General features: G+C 46.1%; 1 protein-coding gene across 4 annotated transcripts in view; it reads left to right on the forward strand.

The window, feature by feature from the left end:
- LOC310684526 (beta-1,4-galactosyltransferase 3-like) overlaps positions 1-22,549 on the forward strand; it is a 45,591-nt gene extending 23,042 nt beyond the window's left edge. For 2 of the 4 annotated variants that reach the window (XM_083455806.1, XM_083455805.1), the window contains 7 exons: positions 7,096-7,186; positions 16,075-16,425; positions 17,340-17,575; positions 18,386-18,573; positions 20,085-20,207; positions 20,645-20,749; positions 21,998-22,549. In XM_083455806.1, coding sequence (XP_083311932.1) covers positions 16,164-16,425; positions 17,340-17,575; positions 18,386-18,573; positions 20,085-20,207; positions 20,645-20,749; positions 21,998-22,148 — 1,065 coding nt within the window. In that variant the 5' untranslated portion in view covers positions 7,096-7,186; positions 16,075-16,163 and the 3' untranslated portion in view covers positions 22,149-22,549. Of the gene's footprint in view, positions 1-5,484; positions 5,544-6,737; positions 6,778-7,095; positions 7,187-16,074; positions 16,426-17,339; positions 17,576-18,385; positions 18,574-20,084; positions 20,208-20,644; positions 20,750-21,997 lie in introns of those variants that run through there. The other 2 variants (XM_083455807.1, XM_083455808.1) reach the window with 2 other exon arrangements.
- Positions 22,550-22,924: the final 375 nt, after the last annotated feature.

The following is a 22,924-nucleotide window of genomic DNA, read 5'->3' on the forward strand; positions in this document are numbered from 1 at the left end:
CTGTATTTAAGTAAGTAGACCTTTTCCTGGCTTTTTCCTAGAGTCTGACAGTGGGTTAAAATATGACATTTTGAAGTCTCAGTTTCTCTTTGCAACAAAAGTATTTTTGGCTAAGAGATGGTAAGTTTTATGTCTAGACTAAGATAGGAACCTGGAAGGTTAGCACCTTGCTTATAACTAAAGCCAATTTAAATTTATTGGACAAAGGATTTTGGATTGCATCATGTTAGCCTGTGTCTATAGAAGCACTGCCTGGAGACTTCCTTCCTTCCTTTTGGTCTTGGTGTTTTGTGCTTATGTAGTGCACAGCATGGAATCTAGGGGGTCAGCTGCTCTCGTTCCATCCATTCCTTTATTATGGTGTCTCTGGGTTGAACTTCTGCTAATTTAATAACTTTGAGACAAATCCACATTAGCGTCATTCTGGAATTCACTGTGGGCCTTTCTCATTTTAAGTAGGTTGTTGACTATGCAGAGACTGGCTACAGCCAAACTAGTTTGTCTTGAAGGCAAGTTGGGTTGTGCAAGACCTCAGCAAGGGGAGCGGCAATGCAAAGTGTTGCACATGTTGTTGGCACTAGGCCTAAAGATGGGTAGAAGTGTGGATCATAATCCTACTGAGATGCATAAAGAGTAGCATCATACTCTGTGTCCGCTTTGGGTTCACTTGCCTAAGATCAAGTGCTGTGAAAATATGGGATTGATAGGTATTCCGGGAAAGCAGTTGAGAGATGTAGAAAAGTTAGCCAAGTGACAAAGGAGCAGCACAGGGCAGTGGGCAAGCTAGTGTGTCCAGTTAGATTTCTGGGTGTTTGTGCACCAAATATTGGGTAATATTAGGACATGGGTCACCAGTGCCTACAGAGACCTTGCCTTGCATCTGTGGAGTATTTATTCCACTCCTCCCCCTACTGAATTTATGCTTGAAAGAAGGCAGTAAAAGTTTTTTTATGCCTAATTGTGGCATGGGGATGATAGGTCGGCGGTTACAGGTGGGGGAGAGAGAGAGAGAGAGAGAGACTTTTTCTGTTTTGCAAATCTGCTTATTGGCTCCAAAGGGTTAACAACCCCTGTTTTAGGAAGAGAACTTGATTTTGCTAAATTCAAGGAAATGTTGCTCTAGAATAGGGTGGTCCAGTGTGCAGCCCTTGAGGCTTTTTTGGTGCCCCTCAGCAACATTTGACGCCCCTCTTGCACTGCCTTCACAAAGTCAGGTAAGCGAGGCCACGCGCACAAGGCAGTGTGTGGCCTGTGGGTTCTGTGTCGAAGTACCCTTGTGGCCCACTTGTTATGAAAAGTTGGGCAGCCCTGCTCTAGAATCATTCTTTTGGCTTGTATTTTGTTTCACTCCCCAGAGCTTAAAACGGGCTCCTGGTTCCTTTGCTGCAGCAAGGGACATTTTCACTACTGATGGCCAGTGGAAGCATGCCTTCCTCCAGGAAAAAGGAAGCGGCTTCCAATGAATCCACTGCTAAAACGGATGTGTGGTGCTCCTTGCAAACAGACTGCAGTTTGAACTAACACTCTGGGCTTTGAAGTGTAGTGTCGCTTGACATCGTAGTGACACCAAGTGATTGACAAGTGGCTCACCTGTCAGATTTGGCCCACCAGCTGGAAGAGGTTCCCCACCCATGTGTTGCACCATAATGGTGACTTTCATTTTTAGTTCCTGCCATGCTTCCTGTAAGGGGAAGAAGATAGCATATGGGCAAGCAAGTGGTGATTCATGCATGCTGTCTATAGTCTGGGTATCCCTACTGGTGGTGAATTGTAACAGATATGTGATTCAGTAATGATGTGAAAGAAGCTTGTCTAGTTTTCTTATTTTAAGGAAGTTCTTGAGGGCAGGTGTCTAAATTAGAGGAATTAATGGATATGCAGTTAGCCTTCCTCCCTCAAGGAAGGACTTCACATTAATGTAAAATGCATATTTGCAATTGATTTATAGCTTTGCCTCGGTCACAGGTCTGTTTACACTGGTGCAGTTAGTTCTACGAATTCAGGAATATACCGGTAACTTTTGTGGAACTGCGCTGACAAGGTACTTGTTCACAATTGGGAGTGTAGGGGTGCCCTGATAAGATATCAGTTCACAATTGTGTAGGTGTACTGTACGAGCCTACAGTATTCAGGGATGCAGTTAAGTGCTACAGCAGCATGGCTGGGGCTGCAAGTTAGACTGGAGACATGTTCAGGGATTTAAGAAAATCTCACATGCCTGGCTGCTGTGTACAGTATTGGGAACTAGGACATATTAGCTAAGTGCCAAATGCACAAAGTGCCAACCTTAAACCAAGGTTACAGTCACCAAAACAGAATGTTTAGTTGCCATTTTTGGGCAAGATCGCTCTAAAGTCTTATTTTTCAAACTTTAGAGCCATCTTGCCCCAAAATGGCAACTGTAACATTGGTTTAAGGAGCTATTTGGCACCTAGCTTATATACCTGAGTTTCTAACACTGGTTCTGGCAACCTAGGTTTAAAGTGCATTTGGCTTCTAGTTCTTGTATCTCTGTTTCTAACACTAGCTAGGAATTGGTAATATGTTTGCCGCTGATATTCTTGGATCACATACAACACCCTAATAGTCAAAGTATTTTCTGTCAGAACGGAACAGAAACAGTTACAAGAAAGCATTTATTTGTCTCCAATCTGTACCTCAATGTTCTTTCCTGATGAAGTTTTGTAACTTGCAAACCTGCTCCCCACCCCCCCAACAGACTACCAGAAGTTTGTCTGGCCAAATATGTTACCTTGCCTTTTACTCTTCTATAATAATAATAATAATAATTTATTATTTGTACCCTGCCCATCTAGCTGGGTTTCCCCAGCCACTCTGGGCGGCTTCCAACAAAGATGAAAAATACACTAAAATGTCACATATTAAAAACTTCCCTGAACAGGGCTGCCTTCAGATGTCTTCTGAATGTCAGGTAGTTGTTTACCGCTTTGACATCTGATGGGAGGGCGTTCCACAGGGCGGGCGCCACTACCAAGAAGGCCCTCTGCCTGGTTCCCTGTAACTTGGCCTCTCGCAGTGAGGGAACCGCCAGAAGGCCCTCGGAGCTGGACCTCAGTGTCCGGGCAGAACGATAGGGGTGGAGACACTCCTTCAGATATACCGGACCGAGGCCGTTTAGGGCTTTAAAGGTCAGCACTAACACTTTGAATTGTGCTCGGAAACATACTGGGAGCCAATGTAGGTCTTTCAAGACCGGTGTTATATGGTCTCGGCGGCTGCTCCCAGTCACCAGTCTAGCTGCCGCATTCTGGATTAGTTGTAGAGTCTACTTCTTCCCGAATCTGAGTGATTTTATCTGCAAAAAACTTTGCAAAATCATTGCAGGAGATCATGTGGCCCGTACTGGGCCCAGATGTCGCAGGTGGTTCCGCTAAATTGTGAACCACCTGAAAAAGTCTCCTGCTGCTGTTTTCTGCAGATGCAATAGAGGTGGTGAAGAAAGTCTTCTTAGCCATCGCTATCGCCACTTGGTAGGCTCGACGTTGAGCTCTAACCTGTGTCCGGTCAGATTCGGAATGAGTTATCCGCCACCGGCGCTCTAGCCGTCTCAACGATTGTTTCATTGCCCTCAGATCCGTGGAAAACCACGGAGCTGTCCGGGCTCCATGCAATCGGAGAGGGCGCTTCGGAGCCAAACAGTCAATAGCCCTGGTTAACTCCACATTCCAGCGGGCCACCAGGGAATCGGCTGAAAGGCCATCAGCATGGGATAAAACATCCCTTACCACTCTCTGGAAACCATTTGGATCCATTAAGTGGCGGGGGCGGACCACCCGAATTGGTCCCACCTCCCTGCAGAGGGGATGGGTCGCAGAGAAGTCCAGTTGCTGATAGTAGACAGAATCTTCCTTGGATTTTGTCTTTCTCACAAATAATTTTCTCACTACGCTTTGTCCCTTGGCTGGAGCAAGTGCCCTCCAGTTCATTGCTTTGCAAACTGGCTGAGTTTCCCACCTCAGATCTGATAATAGCCAAGTCTTCTAAGGCTGGGGAGCACAGAGAACGTAATCACTACTTCTGTAACCACTGGTGCTATGTTTTCATTTTTGGGGATTCCACGGGATTATTGCCAACCCTCATATTTTCCTTTGAATCTTTGTGGTGTGTGAATTTCATGTTTTGGGGTTGTTTTCTTCTTCTTTACTTTTCAATAGACTTACTTTTGGCTTTGGTTATGTATGTGTCTGTAGAAGGACGGGGTGTGTTGGGAAAGGCTGGCCTATCAACCCTCAAAGAGAGATTTCTTTTGAGGTTCAGCTTCTAGCGTCTGGCCTCTTTAACGGCCTCCAGACAGAGCGTGGTTACAAGCAGCAGCCAAGGATAATTTCAAAGCTGCGTTCCCTTGGCACTCATCCATCCCGCTGAAGTGACTTCTGCACACAGAGTGCTTGTGCTAATGCTGATGAGTACCGGGTCTGTTTGTGGGGGGTTAATGGGGAACCACCTAATAGGCACACTGAGGAAAAATTGTCTCCCTTAGAAATGTCAGGACTTGAGATGGCTGACTGTTTCTGAAAGAATTCAGACACTTCCCTTTTGTTTCCTTTCCTTTCTTTTTTTGGCATCTATTGCCACATGATAGGAACCACATGGGTTGATCTTTTTTTTTCTTTTCCAAAATATAGATCGTGCACTGAGAATTTTTCTCGATTGTATTGTGCGGTGACTAATTTTAGATGTTTGATAAATAAAACAAGATGGTTCGGAATAGATGTAATGGACCTTTGGTCTGATCCAGCAATGCTCTTAATTCCAGCCCACTTCAGCAGAGAACTGTGGAGCTTTCAGGGAGAGGCAACATGGGGGAAAATAGAGTGTTCTTCTCCTATGAATTGCCTGGCTTTGGAGGTTGTGCAGCAGCTGAGATACACCTCTACCCCATTATCCTGATTGCCACAGTGGCCAAAGAGATACCTCTGTGGAGCCGAGAAGCAAGGCATGGGTGCAATGGCCCTTCTTACCCTTTTCCTCTGGTAGTCCGTGGCATGCTGACTCTGAACCGTGAGGTTCCATTAAGCTACAATGACCAATAACTTCAGAGAACCTCTCCCTGAGTTTGTCTGATCCTCTTTTACAGCCATCTTGAACCAGTGGCCATTGTCCTGCCTGGTAGACGCAAATTGCACAAGCTAGCCTGTGTGCACTGTACTTTCTTTTGTATATCCTAAATTGACTGGATGATCCTGAGTGTATTGTGAGGGAGGGGAAAAAATAGATATCTCATTTTCCTTACCATGCATAACACAGTAAGCGTCAAGCCATATTCTTTCTCTTGTCTCTTTATAAAAAAAATGTCTTCAGATTTGTTAGCCTTTTCTTGTCAGAACAGTATCCCAACCCTTTGATTATTTTGGGTACCCTTTCCCACATATTTTGCAGCTCTTGGGTTGGTGTAACTGAGAGATGACATCACAATTGCCTCCGCGTGTGCATGTGTAGATACAGATAAAGCCCTGCTGAATCAGGCCAGATGTGATTATTCCCTGCGGCTGGTTCACAGAGGCATGGCTCTGGCAGTGGAGGTAGAACATGAACATCATGACTAGTAACCATGGATAGCCTTGTCCTCTGTGAATGAGCCCAATTCTAAATCATCCAAGTTGGCGCCCATTACTACATATTGTATGAGTAAATTCATAGTGTAACTATATGTAGTAAGTAAATTAGATTTTTACTGTTCAGTGAGCTCTGAACAGACAAACGTATGTGCACACACACAAACATCATCAAGGGTGTCATCGTCTTAACAGATTAAAGAGCTTGAGGGATCAGAGGCCAAATGAATAAAATTCTTTTTTTAAAAAAATTAGTGTCCCGCCCCTTGGGGGAAAAGAGACTGGAACTCTGCAATTCTATGATTTTAACTCATTGAAGACTGCATGGGAAACTACAATAAAAAAGGCACCTTAGGCACATTGTCGCCAGTCACTGTTGACTTACTGGCTTATATGAGGGTGTTAAGATGCTGTTTTTACAATAGCAGCCTTTCTGTATGAGTGGCATGTGTGCATTGTTGCCATGTGATTGTTGCCGAATTGTGGTTTAAGAAGTGATTGTTGGCAGTGATCCACTCCATAGAAGTTGTGCAACATGTCCTTGTAAATATTTGAAGAGGGGTTAGCCTAGGTGACTTTGGAGGCTGCACCCTGTTCTTTGACTTTAAGACTACGGCGACAGACACTCCCTGAAGCTTATAGCAATTCTTGGTTCAGTTGTGTTAGATCATAATCTACAGGTAGGGCACCATATTTCTTTTTAATATGGTGGGAAGGCTGCATATGCAAAAGGCAGGGGGGTTGAAACCCGAGTGCCAGAGCTTCCTTTCCCCAGTCAGCACTTATTCCAGAATTTCTAGCCCTTTAAGAAAAATTAGGCACTAACAGTTGCATCTTGGCAACCCGTGGGTTGTCTAAGCAACAGAACGCTAAGTCTCCTGTTCGCTAGGGAAGTGTGGAGCTGAATCACAGGGAATATACCACTGCCTAACCTACAGCAAGACTTCTATGCCTCCCCCTGTGGGATAATGAATAAACTAAGCAGCAAAGAATTGACTTCTTGAATAGAAAGTATAAAAGACCCTGAGTAGTGATTTGGTTCTGGAAGGGGGTTCTTTTAGTGCTATTTCTGTTGTTCCGGGATGTGCTGTGTGCCGTAGGTGCAATTGAATTATTCTTAATTATTTGGTCAGTTTTGTCTCTGTGCAGTGCATTAATTTGAAGAAAGAAATCTGGAATGATTGTCAAATGGCATGATTCGGTATGGAAAACTGTTCTGTTCCCTGTTGGAAGTACTGACTGCTGGTAGTGATTAACTCCCATTCCCGTTCTGTACACGTTGCACATTCCTGACCCCATTCTCTCTGTCTCTCTCCCCCCCCCCCTTCCTCATCCTACTTTGCACTAGCAGCTCTCCACTTCCTGTTTAAATTGGCTGCGTGCTGTTGGGTTTCATGTGGCGATGTTGCATTGCTGTGTGAAAATGCCAGGTTCTGCCTCTATGCTTTTTTCCTTCTGCCCTGCCATATGCGCTCGTTCTAAGTTGACCTCTCTCTTCACCCTCCCTGATTCATTGCAGAAACTCCATGGAGATTGGGACCAAAAAAGTGCTGCACTCCACGAACTAAGGACGACCTCTCTGATCTAGCTGAGGAAACAGAACTGCACAGGTGGGCATCCTTAAATTCACATTTGCTTGCATTTTCCAATATCTTTCCAATTGCAGTTCATACGGTTATAGATCCCCTCCTTCTTTGGGCATGGCAGTTGTAGGTGACCATTTCTCTGCACTGCCCATGGTTTCCCATTATGAGGCACTCCCTTTCCCCAGATGAACTGGGGGAGAACCCAGAAGCCAACTCTGGACAAGGGAATGGCTATGGTCTCAAGGGAGGACAGGAGTTCTTCTGATGCAGGCTACAAGCTCCCTTTGCTTCTGTTGTCTTTCCCAACAGTCAACTCCTCTAATGTGAAGTGTAATGTGAAGCATTTCTATATGCCAGGAAGCCCATGTCAGAGAATGCAGATGTCCTTGTGTGTAGGTGTAAACCTGAGTTTGGGGATTTGAGCCCTTCTGCATTCAGCTGGAGGGGAGGCAGGGCCAACCTAGGTGCTGTGATACCCTTACAAGTCTTGTAGCTTTTTGTGGTGATGCTAGCAATCATGCCGGCTTGCTTAAGATATCTAAGCAGCTCACTTCCCCAGATATTCAAGACGTTGTTTTGCACTGAACACTAATCGCTAGGGAACATCACAGCCTTGTAAATAATTATTCAGGAGCATTCATCCATCCCCGGCTCAGTTTGCCTGTGTTTCTTCAGCTGACACAGTGCTGTCTCGGGTGTCAGTCTCTGCACTTTAAAGCTGGGATTGTCCAGTAACACAGCCCAAGGCATGTAGTAATTTATGTCTTCTGGCCTTTAAGTGCCAATGCTGCGGGAGGATTGGCACTGTTTAGTTAGAACAGATGTGCTTCCTTCTCATGCTTTATTGTTGGTGACATTTGTACATGTTTTATATGCATGATGTGTATAAAAGGTGTTTGCGTTTGGAGCTGAATGTTTACATACTTCTGAACGTATTGTTCAAGGAAAGTACTTTAGTAGGTGAACTGCTCCCATATGTATGGACATTATAGGAACGTCCACGTTCAGTAAAGGTATGTGGTGTCCAGGCAAGGCTGCTGCAACTTTCTATCTCCATAATTTTTGCATCATTGACTCGTTGTACTCTGTATGCCAGAAGCAACTTATAGTGCGCATATATATATATATATATATGTTCATTCTTCTTGTTCCACCTGGCCTTTGACTTGGAGTCAATTTGATTCCCTCCCCCTCTTTCTTTTTTCCTTTCTCCTCCTGTGATAAGGCTGCATTTTAATGTTTTAATGTTGTATTTTAATCTTGTTTTTAAGTTGTATTCATTCAACTTGTTTTCATTATTGGTTGTTAGCCGCCCTGAGCCCAGCCTTGGCTGGGGAGAGCAGGGTATAAATAATATTTATTATTATTATTATTATTACATCATTGACAAAATAGCTAATTAGAGGTGGGGCAGGTTTGTTAAACAGAAAAAATTGCCACCTATTCTTGTCCTATATGCAGATGTCTTCTTGAAAAGATGATCTTTGTTCTTCACCATATGCACTCCATTCATAATAAGCTGTGCTGACTGCCTTTACCCTTCTGAATTTTATTCAGGAAGAGTCATCAATTTATTTTATATGACAAATTTATAGGCTGCCTCGTAGGCCATGCCCTCACAAAGTGGTAAGCACAGAAACAATAAGAAACACAACAAATGAGATGAATTATTATGAAGCAGCACCTAGGCCCAATGAAGCCTAAGTATTTCACTCTCTTTCCCTGTGTGTGTGTGTGAGAGAGAGAGAGAGAGAAAGAAAGAGAGAGAGAGAGAGAGAGAGAGAGAGAGAGAGAGAACGAACTTGAAAGTACAGCTGAAGAACACATTAAGAAAAGGCAGACTGGAAAAGAGATGTTAAGTCCCACTTGAAAGCCTGCACTGAAGGCAGTGTGTGTAACTCACTCAGAAGGGAATTCCGTAACCATGGGGCCACCACTGAAAAGACCCCATTTTTTGTGCCTGGCAACCTAATTGCTCATATATATAGGGGCAACAAAGCATTAAACATGATGGTGTTTCCTGCTTGGCAGGGGGTTGGACTCGATGGCTCTTGTGGTCTCTTCCAACTCTATGATTCTATGATACTGGTGGGCATATGACCAGGACCTCCATAGCTGATTTTAGTGAATGAGCAGGGTCATATAACCAGGTCTCAAGTTGTTAAGGGCTTGAAAAGGTCGGCACCAGTACTTTGAATTGGGGCCCATAAATGCTCTGAGGGGAGTTTTAAAAATGGATTTTAACATAGGAATTATAATCATTGTGAACCTTGCGACGGTAGGTGCAATTACATTTATCCAGCACTGAAAGCCTGGTGGTTTTGACCTACCAATGCCGCCTTGGATCAAATTAGACTGGAAGCTTATAAGGAAAACCAGAGATTTAGCTGTTGCCTCTTTAGTACAGTCATCTCACACCTTTGGAGAGTTGAGAGGTGCTGCTCTTGATGAAATAAGTGAGTAGCCTAGCATCTAAACTGTTCCAGCTCATTGAGGAATTGAAAAGGCTCTTAGACATGCCTGGGTAAACATTATGAACTGGCACAGCAGCAGCTAATATTTCCCACACTTCAGATTTCCAGCCTGAGGAAGAGTTCTCTGCAGTAAGTAATGCTGCCCAGCATTTTAAATAACTAGTTTTATTTATATATAAATAAAGTTGGGCCGACTTAAGACCGCATCCTGTTTGCCTTGGAGGGAAACACTGAATCTTTGGGGTGACATCGCCTTTACCTCCTGAGGCAAGGTTAATCTTGGTCTGAACTCAATAAGGAGGCTTCGGCACCTGCACCCTCCGCAGAATTTCAGGCTGTGCCAGAAATTATGACTCTGTGGTTTTTGTGCTTTCTGTGTAATGGAATTGCCCAGATTCAGTGAAAGGAAGAAGCCTTGTAAGATTGCATGAAGTGTCATATAATGGAATTGCTGTTGAGGATGCATGGTGCTTTACAGAGCTGCAGCAAACCAGATTCTCTTGCTTCGGTTGTGTACAGTTCAAAGGTGGGCAGGGGAGGGGAGGAAGAAGACTGGAATTGGCAGCAAGTTTGTGAATAAACAGAGTTATGCATGTGCCTGATTGCTAGTGTTAGAGACTCAGTGGCAGGAAGAACATAAATGTTCTCTGAATCTTGTGGACATGAGTGGGTTGAGTGCTTTTGGCACTTGTGTTTCGCTTGTGGGCTTCCCATCAGCATCTGGCCTGTGAGAACAGGACGCTGAACCAAATGGGAATCACCAGAGTTCCTTCTTAAGCTTTTCTCTCTCTGTGTCATCTCTAGAAGGCCTGGCTTGGCTTAGAACATAAAGGTGGATGGTGCAGATACTCAGCATAGTTTCGCGTCTACCCTCCCCTTCGAGGAAGCCTTGCCTAGTGGCAGAAAAATACCTTCCTTACTGACAGAGCTGATAAGATATCATTCCTGTGGAGGATTAAAAACCTCCCATGTGGCCCAGCTTTTCACACCCTGGTCAGAAATGTGCAGTGTGATTCCTGAGAGAACAGGATCACCAAGGAAGTTGCGAGATCAGAACCTGTTTCTTTAGTAGTAGTCCTGGGAGTGGGGGGTGGTCAGTACTCAAGTTTCAAGTTGCCAGCTGGAAAATTGCTTTATTTGGCAATGTCCTGTGCATTCCACAGTGAGGATGTGTTTGATACGCAGACTTTTGAAAGAGGCAGCTCTGTGCTGAGCTGTTTCAGTTTCGGTGCTTCAGGCCCTCCCCTCTTCCAGTTTCTGACTGAAGCAAATGGGCTATGTGTTCTTATTTTAGTCTCGGCCCATTCTTTGCCAAATTCAGCCAGGTTTTGAAAAGATGGCCAAAGCACATACTTCAGTTGCTGCCCTTCATCTTTTCCCTTTAACGTGAAGTTTCCTTCTGAAGTCTATCCAGTTTCTGAGCTTGCCTTCATTTCAGTTGAGAGAGAGAGAGTGAAGTACCCCATACTTGAAAAATGCAGACTATGAGTGTGGAGGATAAAGAAAGTTCTTTTCTCATGCAGGACTTTGTTTTTCCCTTCTCGTGGTTCCCTAGGCAGGTTTGGCCAATAAGTTCAACAGGAAAAGAGGTGCATCCATTGCTCAGTCCTAGCTATGGGCTTGTGAGCATGATGCTTGTGATGGTTGGACTAATCTGCAGAGATCCCAATGAGGGTTTGACAGGGAAGGGGTGGGGGAAGTGTAGTTGGACAAGGGGAGCCATAAGGATGGTGTGAAATGGAGCTGATAAGTTATGGGAAAGAACTTTGTAAGCATCTCCGGAAAGTTCGCTCATCTTATGCCGGAGCTACTGAAGTCAAAAAAGGAAGAGGGTAGCACCAGTGTGAATTTTAAAGAGGTGAAATTCCCAAGGTGCAGAAAGCAATTTATTGAGTGTGCTTTCCAGTTTGACCAAGCCGTGGCTCTATTTTAATGGCTCTTTCATTATTAATGTACTGGTTAATGAGCAGCCCATAACTTGTCCGTGAGGTTGGTTGCTTCTATAATGTGACTTCTGGTTCCTAGATCTTCAGTCTGACATGGGTTGGCTACAAATTCCAGGGGGGAATAGTTCCTGGTGAAGAGATGGCCTGATTATGTGGGGAGAGGCCCTTTGAGGTTAGTTTATTTAGACTGGAGTTGAAGTGTCCTTCTGCACTTGATGTAGAAGCCTAGCTCATTATCATTACCTTCAAATCAATGACCTCTTGTTTTGTTTAAAGCTCTCTGAAGGAAGACTCAGTAGAAATGCATTTCCCAGGACCTGGAGCTTCTCCTATGTCTTGGTCTCTGAGTCCTAAACCTCTCTTTCCCACCCCCACCCCGCCCCCGAGAACTGACACTGGTAGCTGGATAAGGATCCTGATGAGATAAAGGGCTTTTTGGCCCCACGCTTTATAGGCACAGCCCTGCGTTCTAAAGTTCAATGTCCACGTCAGAAATTTCCATTCTGATTTTATCCCGTGAACTGCCCTGAGATATAGATCAATAAATAACTGCAGGTACATATTCAATAAATAATATATATACATATAAGCACTCTTTCTCTCTCTCTGGAGCTTTCCCCATGAAAACCTACTTTTTAAAGCTGAAGCACAACAAATGGCAATTCAGGTTTTCTGCGGATTGCTGCTTGCTCCGATTCAGCTGTAATGAGTGGGTTTTCACAGGGAAATCTCTGGGGCAAAAAGACAAAGGCACAGAGCTTTAAAGTATGGACCATGCTTGGAAAGCGCAGAGGAAAGGTAAGTGTGGATAAGCCCAAGGATAATATTTGATTTTGGATCAGTTACTCTTAATTGCCTTCACTATCCTGCTCTAACTAGCAATATCACAAGCCAGGGTTGTGCAGTAGGAGGTTAGGTAGTGGCAGCTGCTCCCACTGGTTCCTCCCTGTCGTCCAGCCCCTTACCTCAACTGCTGTGCAGCACACCACCTGCTAGCCAGCGGCAGCCTTACTTTGAATGAAGGCATGACTTTGACCTTGCTTACCGTTTGTGGTTTGGAGCTCAGGTCACATGGCATGGCAAGGCAGAGACTCTAGCTTGTTGGCAGCCACGGGGAAAGGAGCACTGCAGGAACTTTTGAATAACATGCTCCAGCAATCTACTTATTCTTGTTAAACCGTATTTCCAGAATACAATAATGTGCATCAGGAAAGGGGGCTGTAGAGCTGATCAGACAGCTTTTAAAACTTTGGCTCCATTGCTACATTGTCACACCAGCCTTCCGCTCTTTCTTTTATTTGTGGGGGCTGCAGGGTAGGACGAATCCTCCGTGTTGGTGTCAGGCTTGAGAAGCATCTCCAGATTGCAGTGTTCTTGTACTACCCTGTTTGCCTCCGCATAGGCTGCTGAAACGGCTCCAATTCACTGCACTGCTTTAGATGGTAGAATGTTCAGGTCCCAAGAAGGCTGCCTAGGAAAGGCCCCAGTGAATTCATCTCTGCTGCATTTGTTTTGCAACGACAAACTGCGTCATTCATATTGAATGACCTGACGTGGGCATCCTAACGGTGATCCAAAGTCTGTAAGGAGTCAGAAATGCCATGGCGCACCTGTAGCAGCAAAACCAGATGCCTTCGTCTGCCGCAGCTGCAACAAAACATGTCTCTCCCACATTGGTCTCTGCAGCCACAGCGGGCGCTGTGACTCTCCAATGGTTTGACGCTACCCCTGAAGGTGCACTCTTCCTTTATCTCCCGAGACAGACGGGTGCCAAGAAATGGAGTTGGTGGTTTTGCTAAAAGCTATTATTTGCTGATTGGAAATCATGGCAGTTGCTCCCATAAAAGCCATTGTGTAATATATATGCCTTTTGTTAACAGCAAGCACACTACTTATCTGTGTTTGCACACTGGCTTTGAGCCACTTGGATACTTTTCTACCAGTTGTGCAGTACCTCCTACCTTCACATATTAATAGTTGGGTTAGAAAGGAGAGCTACAGTTTAAGTTTTCTCATACCTAAACCTTCCTATCAAAATGCTGGTCTATATCTTTTTTAAAAAGGTATAGAACAATATCATGGCAACAAAGAAGGAAGTTTTCCAACTTGGTTGCAGCCATGAAGGCAAAACCAGCTACACACCTAATCCCATTTCCTAATCTGTTGGGTTTGACTAAGTGATGTAAGAACGCTCCTCTTTCTTCCCAAATGAAGCAAGATGCCCATGACTGAGCCTCTTGCTTTGGGCAGTGGAACAGCTCAGTGAATCTGGAAGGGTCAGCTCTTCCCTGAAGGTTTTAATTAGGGTTGCCTATATGTGACATCTATGTGGGGTGTGGGTGGCTCTGTGGTCTAAACCACTGAGCTTAGGGCTTGCCAATCAGAAGGTTGGCGGTTCGAATCCCTGAGACGGGGTGAGCTTCCATTTCTCGGTCCTAGCTCCTGCCAACCTAGCAGCTCCAGAGCATGTCAAAGTGCAAGTAGATAAATAGGTACCGCTCCGGCGGGAAGGTAAATGGTGTTTCCGTGCACTGCTCTGGTTTCCCCAGAAGCAGCTTAGTCATGCTGGCCACATGACCCAGAAAAACTGCCTGCGGGCAAACATTGGCTCCCTTGGCCAGTAAAGCCAGATGAGCACCGCAACCCCTGAGTCGTTTGTGACTGGACTTAACTTTCAGGGGTCCTTTACCTTTACCTTTATGTGTGATTCATTTCATTCTTTCTTCTATCGCCCTGGAACATCTCTTACAGGAATCTCTTGGGCCATTTCCTTGTTCCTCCTTAGCTGTTGCCAGTTGGCACTGCTCCGAGACACCTGTTGTGCTGCACAGGGTGTGGGCGGGTAGCAGAATAGGTAACCAAAGCAGGCTACTTCTCTCACTTATAGGTACGGAATGTGCTGCTCCACGTTGCACTCCCCCAAGCCCTTTCCTGCTGCGTTAACTGAGATTCTGCAATCGGGTAGATTATTACAGCATAATAATTTATTAGCCTTCACCCTTGGGTGTCGGGGCAGCTTGCAACAATTAACACACGTTAAAAACAGTTTAAACAACTTCCAGTCACGGAAATAAGGTGGGTGCTAAAAGCATACCTAGCAAGTGTCAAAAGCCAGGGTGAAGAGGATCTATACAACCCAAACGCTGAGATATGTGAAGTGGCTGGCAGCTGGAGGCCCAAGGGCCTAATATTGGAAACCCAAGAGTGGACAAGGTGCATGGAAAGGGCTGCGGCAAGGGGACCCGCGCCTGTTCCCATCCCTCCCTCCTCCCTCAAGTGTTGCAGATAGCAACAGCTGTGGACGAAGGTTCTATGTACATGCAAAACATGGCTTTTGACACTTTAAATGAAGCAGCTCCGGGGTATGGAGGAAGGAGGCTCTGGCAACATTATTCTAAGAACAACTGTGTTGTGGTCAGAGCATGATAGTATCTGGGAGAACCCAGATTCAAGTCACCATTCAACTATGGAGTTCCATGGGAGGAGAGGCATGCAGACTGTTTTAAGTTTCCCAGGAATGTAGGAAACTGCCTTATGCCTAGTCAAGACCTTGCTCAGAATTGTCTCCTTGGACTGGAAGCAGTTCTCTAGCATTTCTGTCAGGGGGCATTCCCAGTCCTTCCTGTAGATTGATCTGCAACTGAGCTTAACATATTGTTCCCTTTTTTTACTTGAAAGCTGCCTAGCTTAATCCTTTTGTGTTTCCTTGGTTTTTTGGGGGAGGGAGTGTAAGCAAAAAAAAATTCTGCTATCCTATTTCTTTCGGTCTGCCACTTGTCCTAACTTCTTTCCCCTCCCTGGTGCATATGTTCGCCATGTTATGTTGCTATGCCTACCACCCACTCCCACGTTCTCCTTTCCTGTGGACACCTCTCATTTGGCAGGTGTGCAGCTTGTTTTTTGCTGCACTGAGACTTCTCATGCAGCTGCAGAGACAGGAAGATGCTATTACTGTTAGTTGCTTTGTCTCGCGGTGCCACGTCTGTCCATACTTGTGCTTGCTGCGAGCAGATCGTCTTGTGTATAACAAAATGTCTGGGCTGGGCTCTGGATGTGAACTCCCCCCCCCCCCCCCGCTTTCAGAACCTTACCCTTGCACATGAAACGTTTGGGGGCAAGGAGATGCATTTTCTTATAAGCATCCAAGCGAAAGCTGAGCGTTGTGAACGTCAGGAGGCTGATCAGATAATCAAATCGGCATTAAATGGTTTTCGAGCGAAGATGATCCTTGCTTTTAGGCGATGCATGCATGGGTTGTAAATGGCTATTCTCTCCCCAAAGACACGGAATGCCTCTTAAAAATGGTGCTTCTCTGCTACAGTTTGTACTTGCATTAAAAGTAGTTTCTTCCCCACCCCACCCCCAAAACCTGCTGATACTTTAATTGGGACACCTTTTTTAGCCCATCAAAATGTTTGTGCATAAAAAAAAAATGTTAACCTGACGAATGAGCATTGCCTGTACTCATTCTACCTTCTGCTGCTTCCAACAGGTCACTGTCTTCTGTTTCCCTTGCTGCTGCTGCCTCCACCCTTCAGCCCAGCTGCACCATGGATAGATGATCCTGGCCCTGCCTCAGCCATGCTGCAGTTGCGTGGCCGCTACCTGCTGCTCTTCCTAGGGGTGCAGCTGGTGGTGATGGCTCTGCTGTACCACGATGGCTACCGCAAGCGTGTTGCCTATTTCCTGGGCATCTTCTACAAGGGGGGCACATTGACTATATTGTCCAGCCTACACAATGTTTCGCTGCCAGGGGACGTCTACGCCAACCTCAGCCTGATTGCCCGGCCCCCTCTGCCCCCAGAGGAACTTCCGTACTGTCCAGAGGCATCTCCTTTCCTTGGTAAGGGCTTCTCTGTTCTTGATCCTGGTTCTGGTTAGGAACTGGCGATTTGGAGTCAGCCCTAAGATTTGAATGGTGTTGGGCTGGCATGGTTGTTCTGAACTTAAGAGTCACAGAAGCTGTAATGTATTGTTTCATTGAACCAGCCAGCCATCTGGAAAGGTTTTGGGTGGCGCGTGAAAGGCAAAAATGAGCATGAAATAGTAAATTCTGAGCAAGCTTTCGGGTCAATTTTGTCTCCTTGTGTGTAGCGTACTAGTTCTGGGACTAAAGAGTTCAGTGTAATTCAAAAGCTTGCTTCATGTTTACAACGCTCTGGCCCTGGGAAAGAAGACACAAATTCTGGAAGAAGAGTACGGCAATAGTGATTTTTGAATAGATATGCCTAGTGATGAGAGACCCCCCCCCCAAAAAAAAGAGACTTGAGGATTGTGGGCCCATCGTAGAAGTGATCTTCCATTAAGCCATGAAGTGCTCTGTGAAATGAGAGAAGTGGTTCTCTCTCCTCGACCCATGCCCCCTTTCTTGTCCAGTGTGACTAGTGAAAGCATAGTGATAACTCAGTTCATAGAGCATGAGGCTCAATCTCAGAGTCGTGGGTTTGAGCCCCATCTTGGGCAAAAAAAACCCTGCATTGCAGGTGGCTGGACTAGACGACTCACATGGTCCCTTCCAACTCTACAATTCTATGATTCTTTAAAGTTTGCAGGGATGACCAGGGATAGAGCTGGTGGAGAGTCAAAAGAACCCTGGAACTGACTAGGAGGCTAATGCTCATTTTAATCTAAAATGAAAATGTTTTGAGGTGTTCTCCTCTTGAGAACTCTGGGTCACGTTGGCTCTTAGCCTGCAGTCTGCTGACTACCTAGGCAGTGGGGATTGTTTGCCTTACCCCTGTCTCTGCTCGCCTGCAGGAGGCCCCATTCGGGTGACTTTCCCCGCAGGGCTGTCTCTGGATGATATTGTGCGGAAGAATCCCCTTGTGACCAAAGGGGGGCGCTACCGCCCGCCCGACTGCGATGCAGTCCACAAAACAGCTGTCATCATCCCCCACCGCAACCGAGAGCAACACCTCAAGTACCTGCTCTACTACCTGCATCCCTTCCTGCAGCGGCAGCAACTCACCTATGGCATCTACATCATCCATCAGGTGCGTTGCCACAGCCGTGTGTGAGCTGGGCAGGGCAGGAGGTTTGAATAATTATTATTATAATTAATAATTTTATTATTTATGCCCCACCCCACATCTCGCTGGGTTTCCCCAGCCACTCTGGGCTGCTCCCAACAGAAGAGTCTCCGTGGCTGCTGCCTGTCCCTGCATTAATGTGTGGCCTCTCTCTCTCCTTAGGAGAGGAGGGAATAGAGGCAATAGCTCTATTGTTAATGGAGGAGTGCCCAGTGAAGGCAGGTGGGCAGGCAAAGCTTTTTTCAGCACTAGGCCTCAGTAGGGGGCAGTGGGTTGCGCTCTGATTGCTGCAGAGAGGGAAAGCTGTAGTTCCTTCCAAAAAGTGCAGTGAATCATGATTTCTGCTGTGCTGAGTCTGATCTCTGGAGAGGTGGGGAAGAGTCGGGCACAAGGAAAGGAACCCTAGCAAGAGTACTACGGGGTGGGGTGGAGCTGAGACTGGGTATGGGGAACGGGCAGGGACCAACCAGCACTCAGCGGTTTGAGCTCACCGAACTCCTTGGAGGGGGAAGAGATAAGGTAAGGAACCTCGGATGTAGATGAATGAGTCCCCACTGGAGCATGCCCTAGCCAAGATAGAAATGTAGTAGGTGGTTCTGGAGGAGCTGTCAAATGCAAGGATGCCAGAAGTCAGCGTGGAGGAAGGAGACTATTTTAATGTAGCGCCTACTGGCGACTGTCCTGGATGTGAGAGTTTAGCACTTTAGGGGAGCTAGTTTTTACACACACACACACACAAAGCTCTGGTGTAAATGCCACCCATCTCTTTCTCAGGCTGAGAACTACACTTTTAACCGGGCCAAACTCTTGAATGTGGGCTTCAAGGAAGCTATGAAAGACGAGGACTGGGACTGTATGTTCTTCCATGATGTGGACCTCATCCCTGAAGATGACCGTAATGTGTATACCTGCGACCGTTTCCCCAAGCACGTGGCTGTTGCCATGGACAAGTTTGGCTACAAGTAAGCTTCTTGGATTTGGGTCTGTTTCCATAGGAATGCTTCTCTACCCCTCCCAACACCCTTTCCTTCTTAAAATAGAGATGCCCAGTCTCCCTTCTGAAAACAAGATCACACTGAAAACCACTGCTTTCTCGTGTGTTTCTAGGCTGTTTTCTAGATGCAGATATGGGGAGTGTGCTGGAAGAGTTAGAATGTCAGACTAGAACCAGAGAAACCTGGGTTCAAATATTCACTCAGCCATAAGGCTTACTGACGGGACCTTGAAGCAGTCATCCTCCCTCAGTCTACTTTGCAAGATTGATGTGAGGATAAAGCAGGGGAAGAGTCAAAAGATGCTGTTTTGAGCTTGTCGGAAGGGCAGCTGCATTACAGGTGGGAGCTGATAGAGAAAACCTTTCTGCATACAGCAGCTCAGCTGTAGGGGAAGGTTGGTGCTAAAGAACTGGAAGCCTAGGCAGACCAGTGTTAGAAGCTCAGATGTATAAGCTAGGTGCCAAATGGCTCCTTAAACCAAGGTTGCAGTCGCCAAAACGGAATGTCTAGTTGCCATTTTAGGGCAAGACGGCTCTGAAGTCTTATTTTTCAAATGATGGGTTGACTGTGATTATCAGTTTAACATCTGGCTTGTTCAGATGACAACCTTGAGCTAGGTTAAGAACTCTGAGGACTTAAAGAAGACAAGTCATTTTATCCAGGGAGTCTACATAAATACTGGCTTACTCCTACCTCTTTTTCTTAATGGTGACATGGACCGTTCATAACTTAAGAATATTCTTCACAACTGTGAGCAGGGCAGTGGGGTGGGGCAAGTGACAACAATTACGTAACTATAACGTTTTTCACCGCTGCTGCTACACAGAAAAAGCATTTTGGTTGCTGACATTCATTCTGACTATGCAGATAAAATATGACTGATAGAATTGTACAGGATAATGGTATTAGGGTGTGAAAAGAGTCAAGATCCAATGATCCCCAGTCATTCACCTCCAGATGCTGGAGGTGTCAGGTGCCATCCTGGTGCCCAGACACCTTCACTTGGTTGCAAGTGGCCGATAGCCAGGTACGAAATGCGCTTGGAACCTGTCTAATTTTGATCACTGGACAGGGCCCTGCTCTAGAAATGGTCCTCCTGAAATGCAGTGTACTGCTGCCCTTAAAAACCCTAAAATGATATGCATGCTTCATGCAGTGAAGAGAGTGAGGTCCTCTCTATTAGCTGCCATTTGATTCCTCTTCCAGAACTCTCCCTCAGGTCATTCCATGTGAATTGGTCCCTGAATTTATTGCTTTTCCTTTTCCTTCCACATTCCTTTTTCCTTTCATGTTAGATCTATTGGTCTGTAAGCCTGTGGACAGAACCTGTGCTTGTGAATGTAATATTCACATAGTAATATTAGATGCCCATATCTCTGTGGCAGCTGAGGTCTTATGTGTTTCCTATAGAGATTCCTGTATGCATGGTAGTAGCTGGTGGGCTATGTGTAAATAAATGTCCTCTTAAATTCTTGCAGGCTTCCATACAAGTCCTACTTTGGAGGGGTTTCTGCACTCAGTCCAGAGCAATACATGAAGATGAATGGCTTTCCCAACAACTATTGGGGCTGGGGCGGTGAAGATGACGACATTGCAGTCAGGTAAAGGTGGTCCTTGATGCTAGATAAGCTCCAGTTCCATCCCTTCAGCATAAAGCCCAGCAGCTTTAGGGGGATTAGGCAACTCTATTCACAAAGGTTTAAGGTGGCATGGCTGAGGATGGGACCCTAGGAGTCCTGGTTCTCAAACTTTCTCCCATGTATTGCCCTAGAGTTTGTGTCGGAGCATAGGAAATATTGGCAAGGAGGGATTGGGCAAGCTTGGGTAGGAATCCTGGGTAGGAATCCAGGATTGTTTTATTCTGTTCTTGCTGTTGCCCAGGGGTGGGGCAAGGAAGAGGAGCTATGAGTGGCATGGCGCAGATTTGAAGGCACTGAAGCACTGCATTGCTTGAGTGTGTAATTGTAGCACTTGTGCCTCTGCTGAAACGCCATGTGCACTCCTGCTAATGCTGCATTGTCAATCGCCTTCTCTGCAGGGTAGCGCTGAGTGGGATGGTTATCGCTCGCCCATCTACTCAGTACGGCCGCTACCGTATGATCAAGCATGGACACGACAAGGGCAATGAGCAGAACCCTAAGAGGTGAGTAGAGGAGGGGACTACTTGGGGCAGAAATGTGGCCTGAACAATTGCAAATGGACTGCTGTCTTGTAAACTAGGTGGTTAAGTGTGATTGTATGTAGCTACTCTGCATCCTCCTTAATGCACCCTGCCAAATCCTCTGGGCCAGGGTGAATGTCCACTGTAGGTAGTATGACGGATGAGTAACTCCCAGAGAATAGTCATATTTAGATATTTTGTGCTTGAGGGAGTGAAGCCCCCAGCAGTGGCCAAGCTGGGGTGGAGGCATGGAATGTTCAGTTGTTTTAACGGTTTGCAGTCCAGTTTCTGTGAGAGAAAGGAAGGTTGTCATTATGGCTGGCCTGAAGACATCACACAAGGGTAAACAAAGAACTGCTAAGAAGTCCCGGGATGGGGAGATTCTAAAGAACTGAGAGCACAGACAGATGTTTTTGTTTTTGTGATGTGATTTTCCCTTAATGCTATTTCTGGTGTGGCAGAGCTTGCCAACACTCCGTTGTGGTGGTGCAAAATAACCTGGACTGGAAATTTTGTAGCAAAAGAGAACTGGATAGTTGTTTCCAATCCATTTGTAAAACCCAGGCCCCCACCATTACCAACCAGGGCTGTTGGTCCTTACTGCCCACTCTGAGTTGCCATATCACAAGGATAGAGGGGGAGTAGAAACTGTACAATTGGTAGAAATTGCATGTTGGACTCAAAACGTAAAAACCTTATGCACCGTTGGAGCTTTGGCTCAGTCCTCAAACCTTCCTTGCTTGCTAGTTATGCACATCCACTCCTGCTTGTAGGCTGTATGTGTAGTCTTGCCGCTTTCCTATTTCCTGCTTGGTGTGTTTTTTCAACTTCGTCCGTCTGCCATCTATTATCCTCCAGTCCCTGCTTTTTCAAGCATTCTCCTTCCTTCCTTTTCTCCTCCCCACCTGCCACGTATAGCTGCTCCTGATCTTAAGCTGTGAAGTTTCTTCAGAGCACCCACTTCATCATTGTGAGTGGTTTGTATTTTTCGGCAGGTATAGGCATGGGTATTTGCAACTGTTTTTCCCGTTATTGACAAACATGACACTGTCCTCCTCGCCTTGTTACAAAACATTGACCACACCCATACCATTTCATTACTGGAAAATCTGTGTAAAAAGAATACGTAAGCTTCTCCTAACCTGCAAATCCAAGGAGCTGCACTTTGGGCGGGGAGGTGGTAGGAGAAGGGCTCTAGTTCTCGTGCTTGACTCTGAATTTGTCTTACAGATTTAACTTGCTGGCCAAGACGAGGAGAACGTGGAAGCAGGATGGCATGAACACACTGGAGTACGAGCTGCTCTCCAAGAAACTCCACCCCCTCTACACAAATATCACTGTCTTCATTGGCACCGAGAAGGGAATGCGCCATTCCATGTGATGCACTAGCCACAGAGTGGCCTGGGGACAGGAGCCCCACCCTGCCACTTCTCTGGGACCAAGGAAACCAAAGAATCCACAGGGAGATGGACAGCCCTGAGCATTGTGGCCATCATGCGCTGACTGTCGTGTCTAGCAAGGTGCTAGGGGTACTGCATACCAGGGACTGGATGGGGACTCCACACAAAGACTTCGCCTCCCCTCCCCTGGAGTGTTTCTCTCTTGAGGGCTGGATGCAGTCTGACTTTACAGGACTCCGTTTGTGGGATGCCTTTCATACCTTGGTTGAAGGAGCGGCACGGTAGCTTGAGCAGAAAACCAGGATTGTCCTTTGCAAGTCTGAACCTCTGCAGCTGCTGTGCCATGGTTTGTCTTTCTTATTAAAGTGCAATTTATTTTAAAGCGTGTGGCCAAGTAGCAGTTTCTCTTCTGGAGCAAGAGCCTAAGAGGGAAGCTGTTAGCAGCCATCTCTCCTGGGCCAGTTGTGCTCTTCGCCAGGAAGGCAAGAGAGGGGCTGTATGAGGGCCAGAGCTGATTGGCAGGTCAACACACTAGCGCTGGGATGGCCCAGGCAGGTAGCAATGAGTTGTGCTGGAAGACATGGTGGGCTTATAGGCAGACTATCAGCAGTGTCTAAGGAGATGTGATAAAATGCCAAGCTAGCTTGTTGCTCGCTCTTGCAAAGGCAGTTATTCTGAAGAGGTCCCTTCTGTTCACCCTCTTCCTGCGCTGCAGAAAGGATTGTAGCTGGATTTCCACCCCCACCCCCCTTTCTTG

This window comes from Podarcis tiliguerta (assembly GCF_965153285.1).
Source record: "Podarcis tiliguerta genome assembly, chromosome: 8".
NCBI classification, from domain to species: domain Eukaryota; kingdom Metazoa; phylum Chordata; class Lepidosauria; order Squamata; family Lacertidae; genus Podarcis; species Podarcis tiliguerta.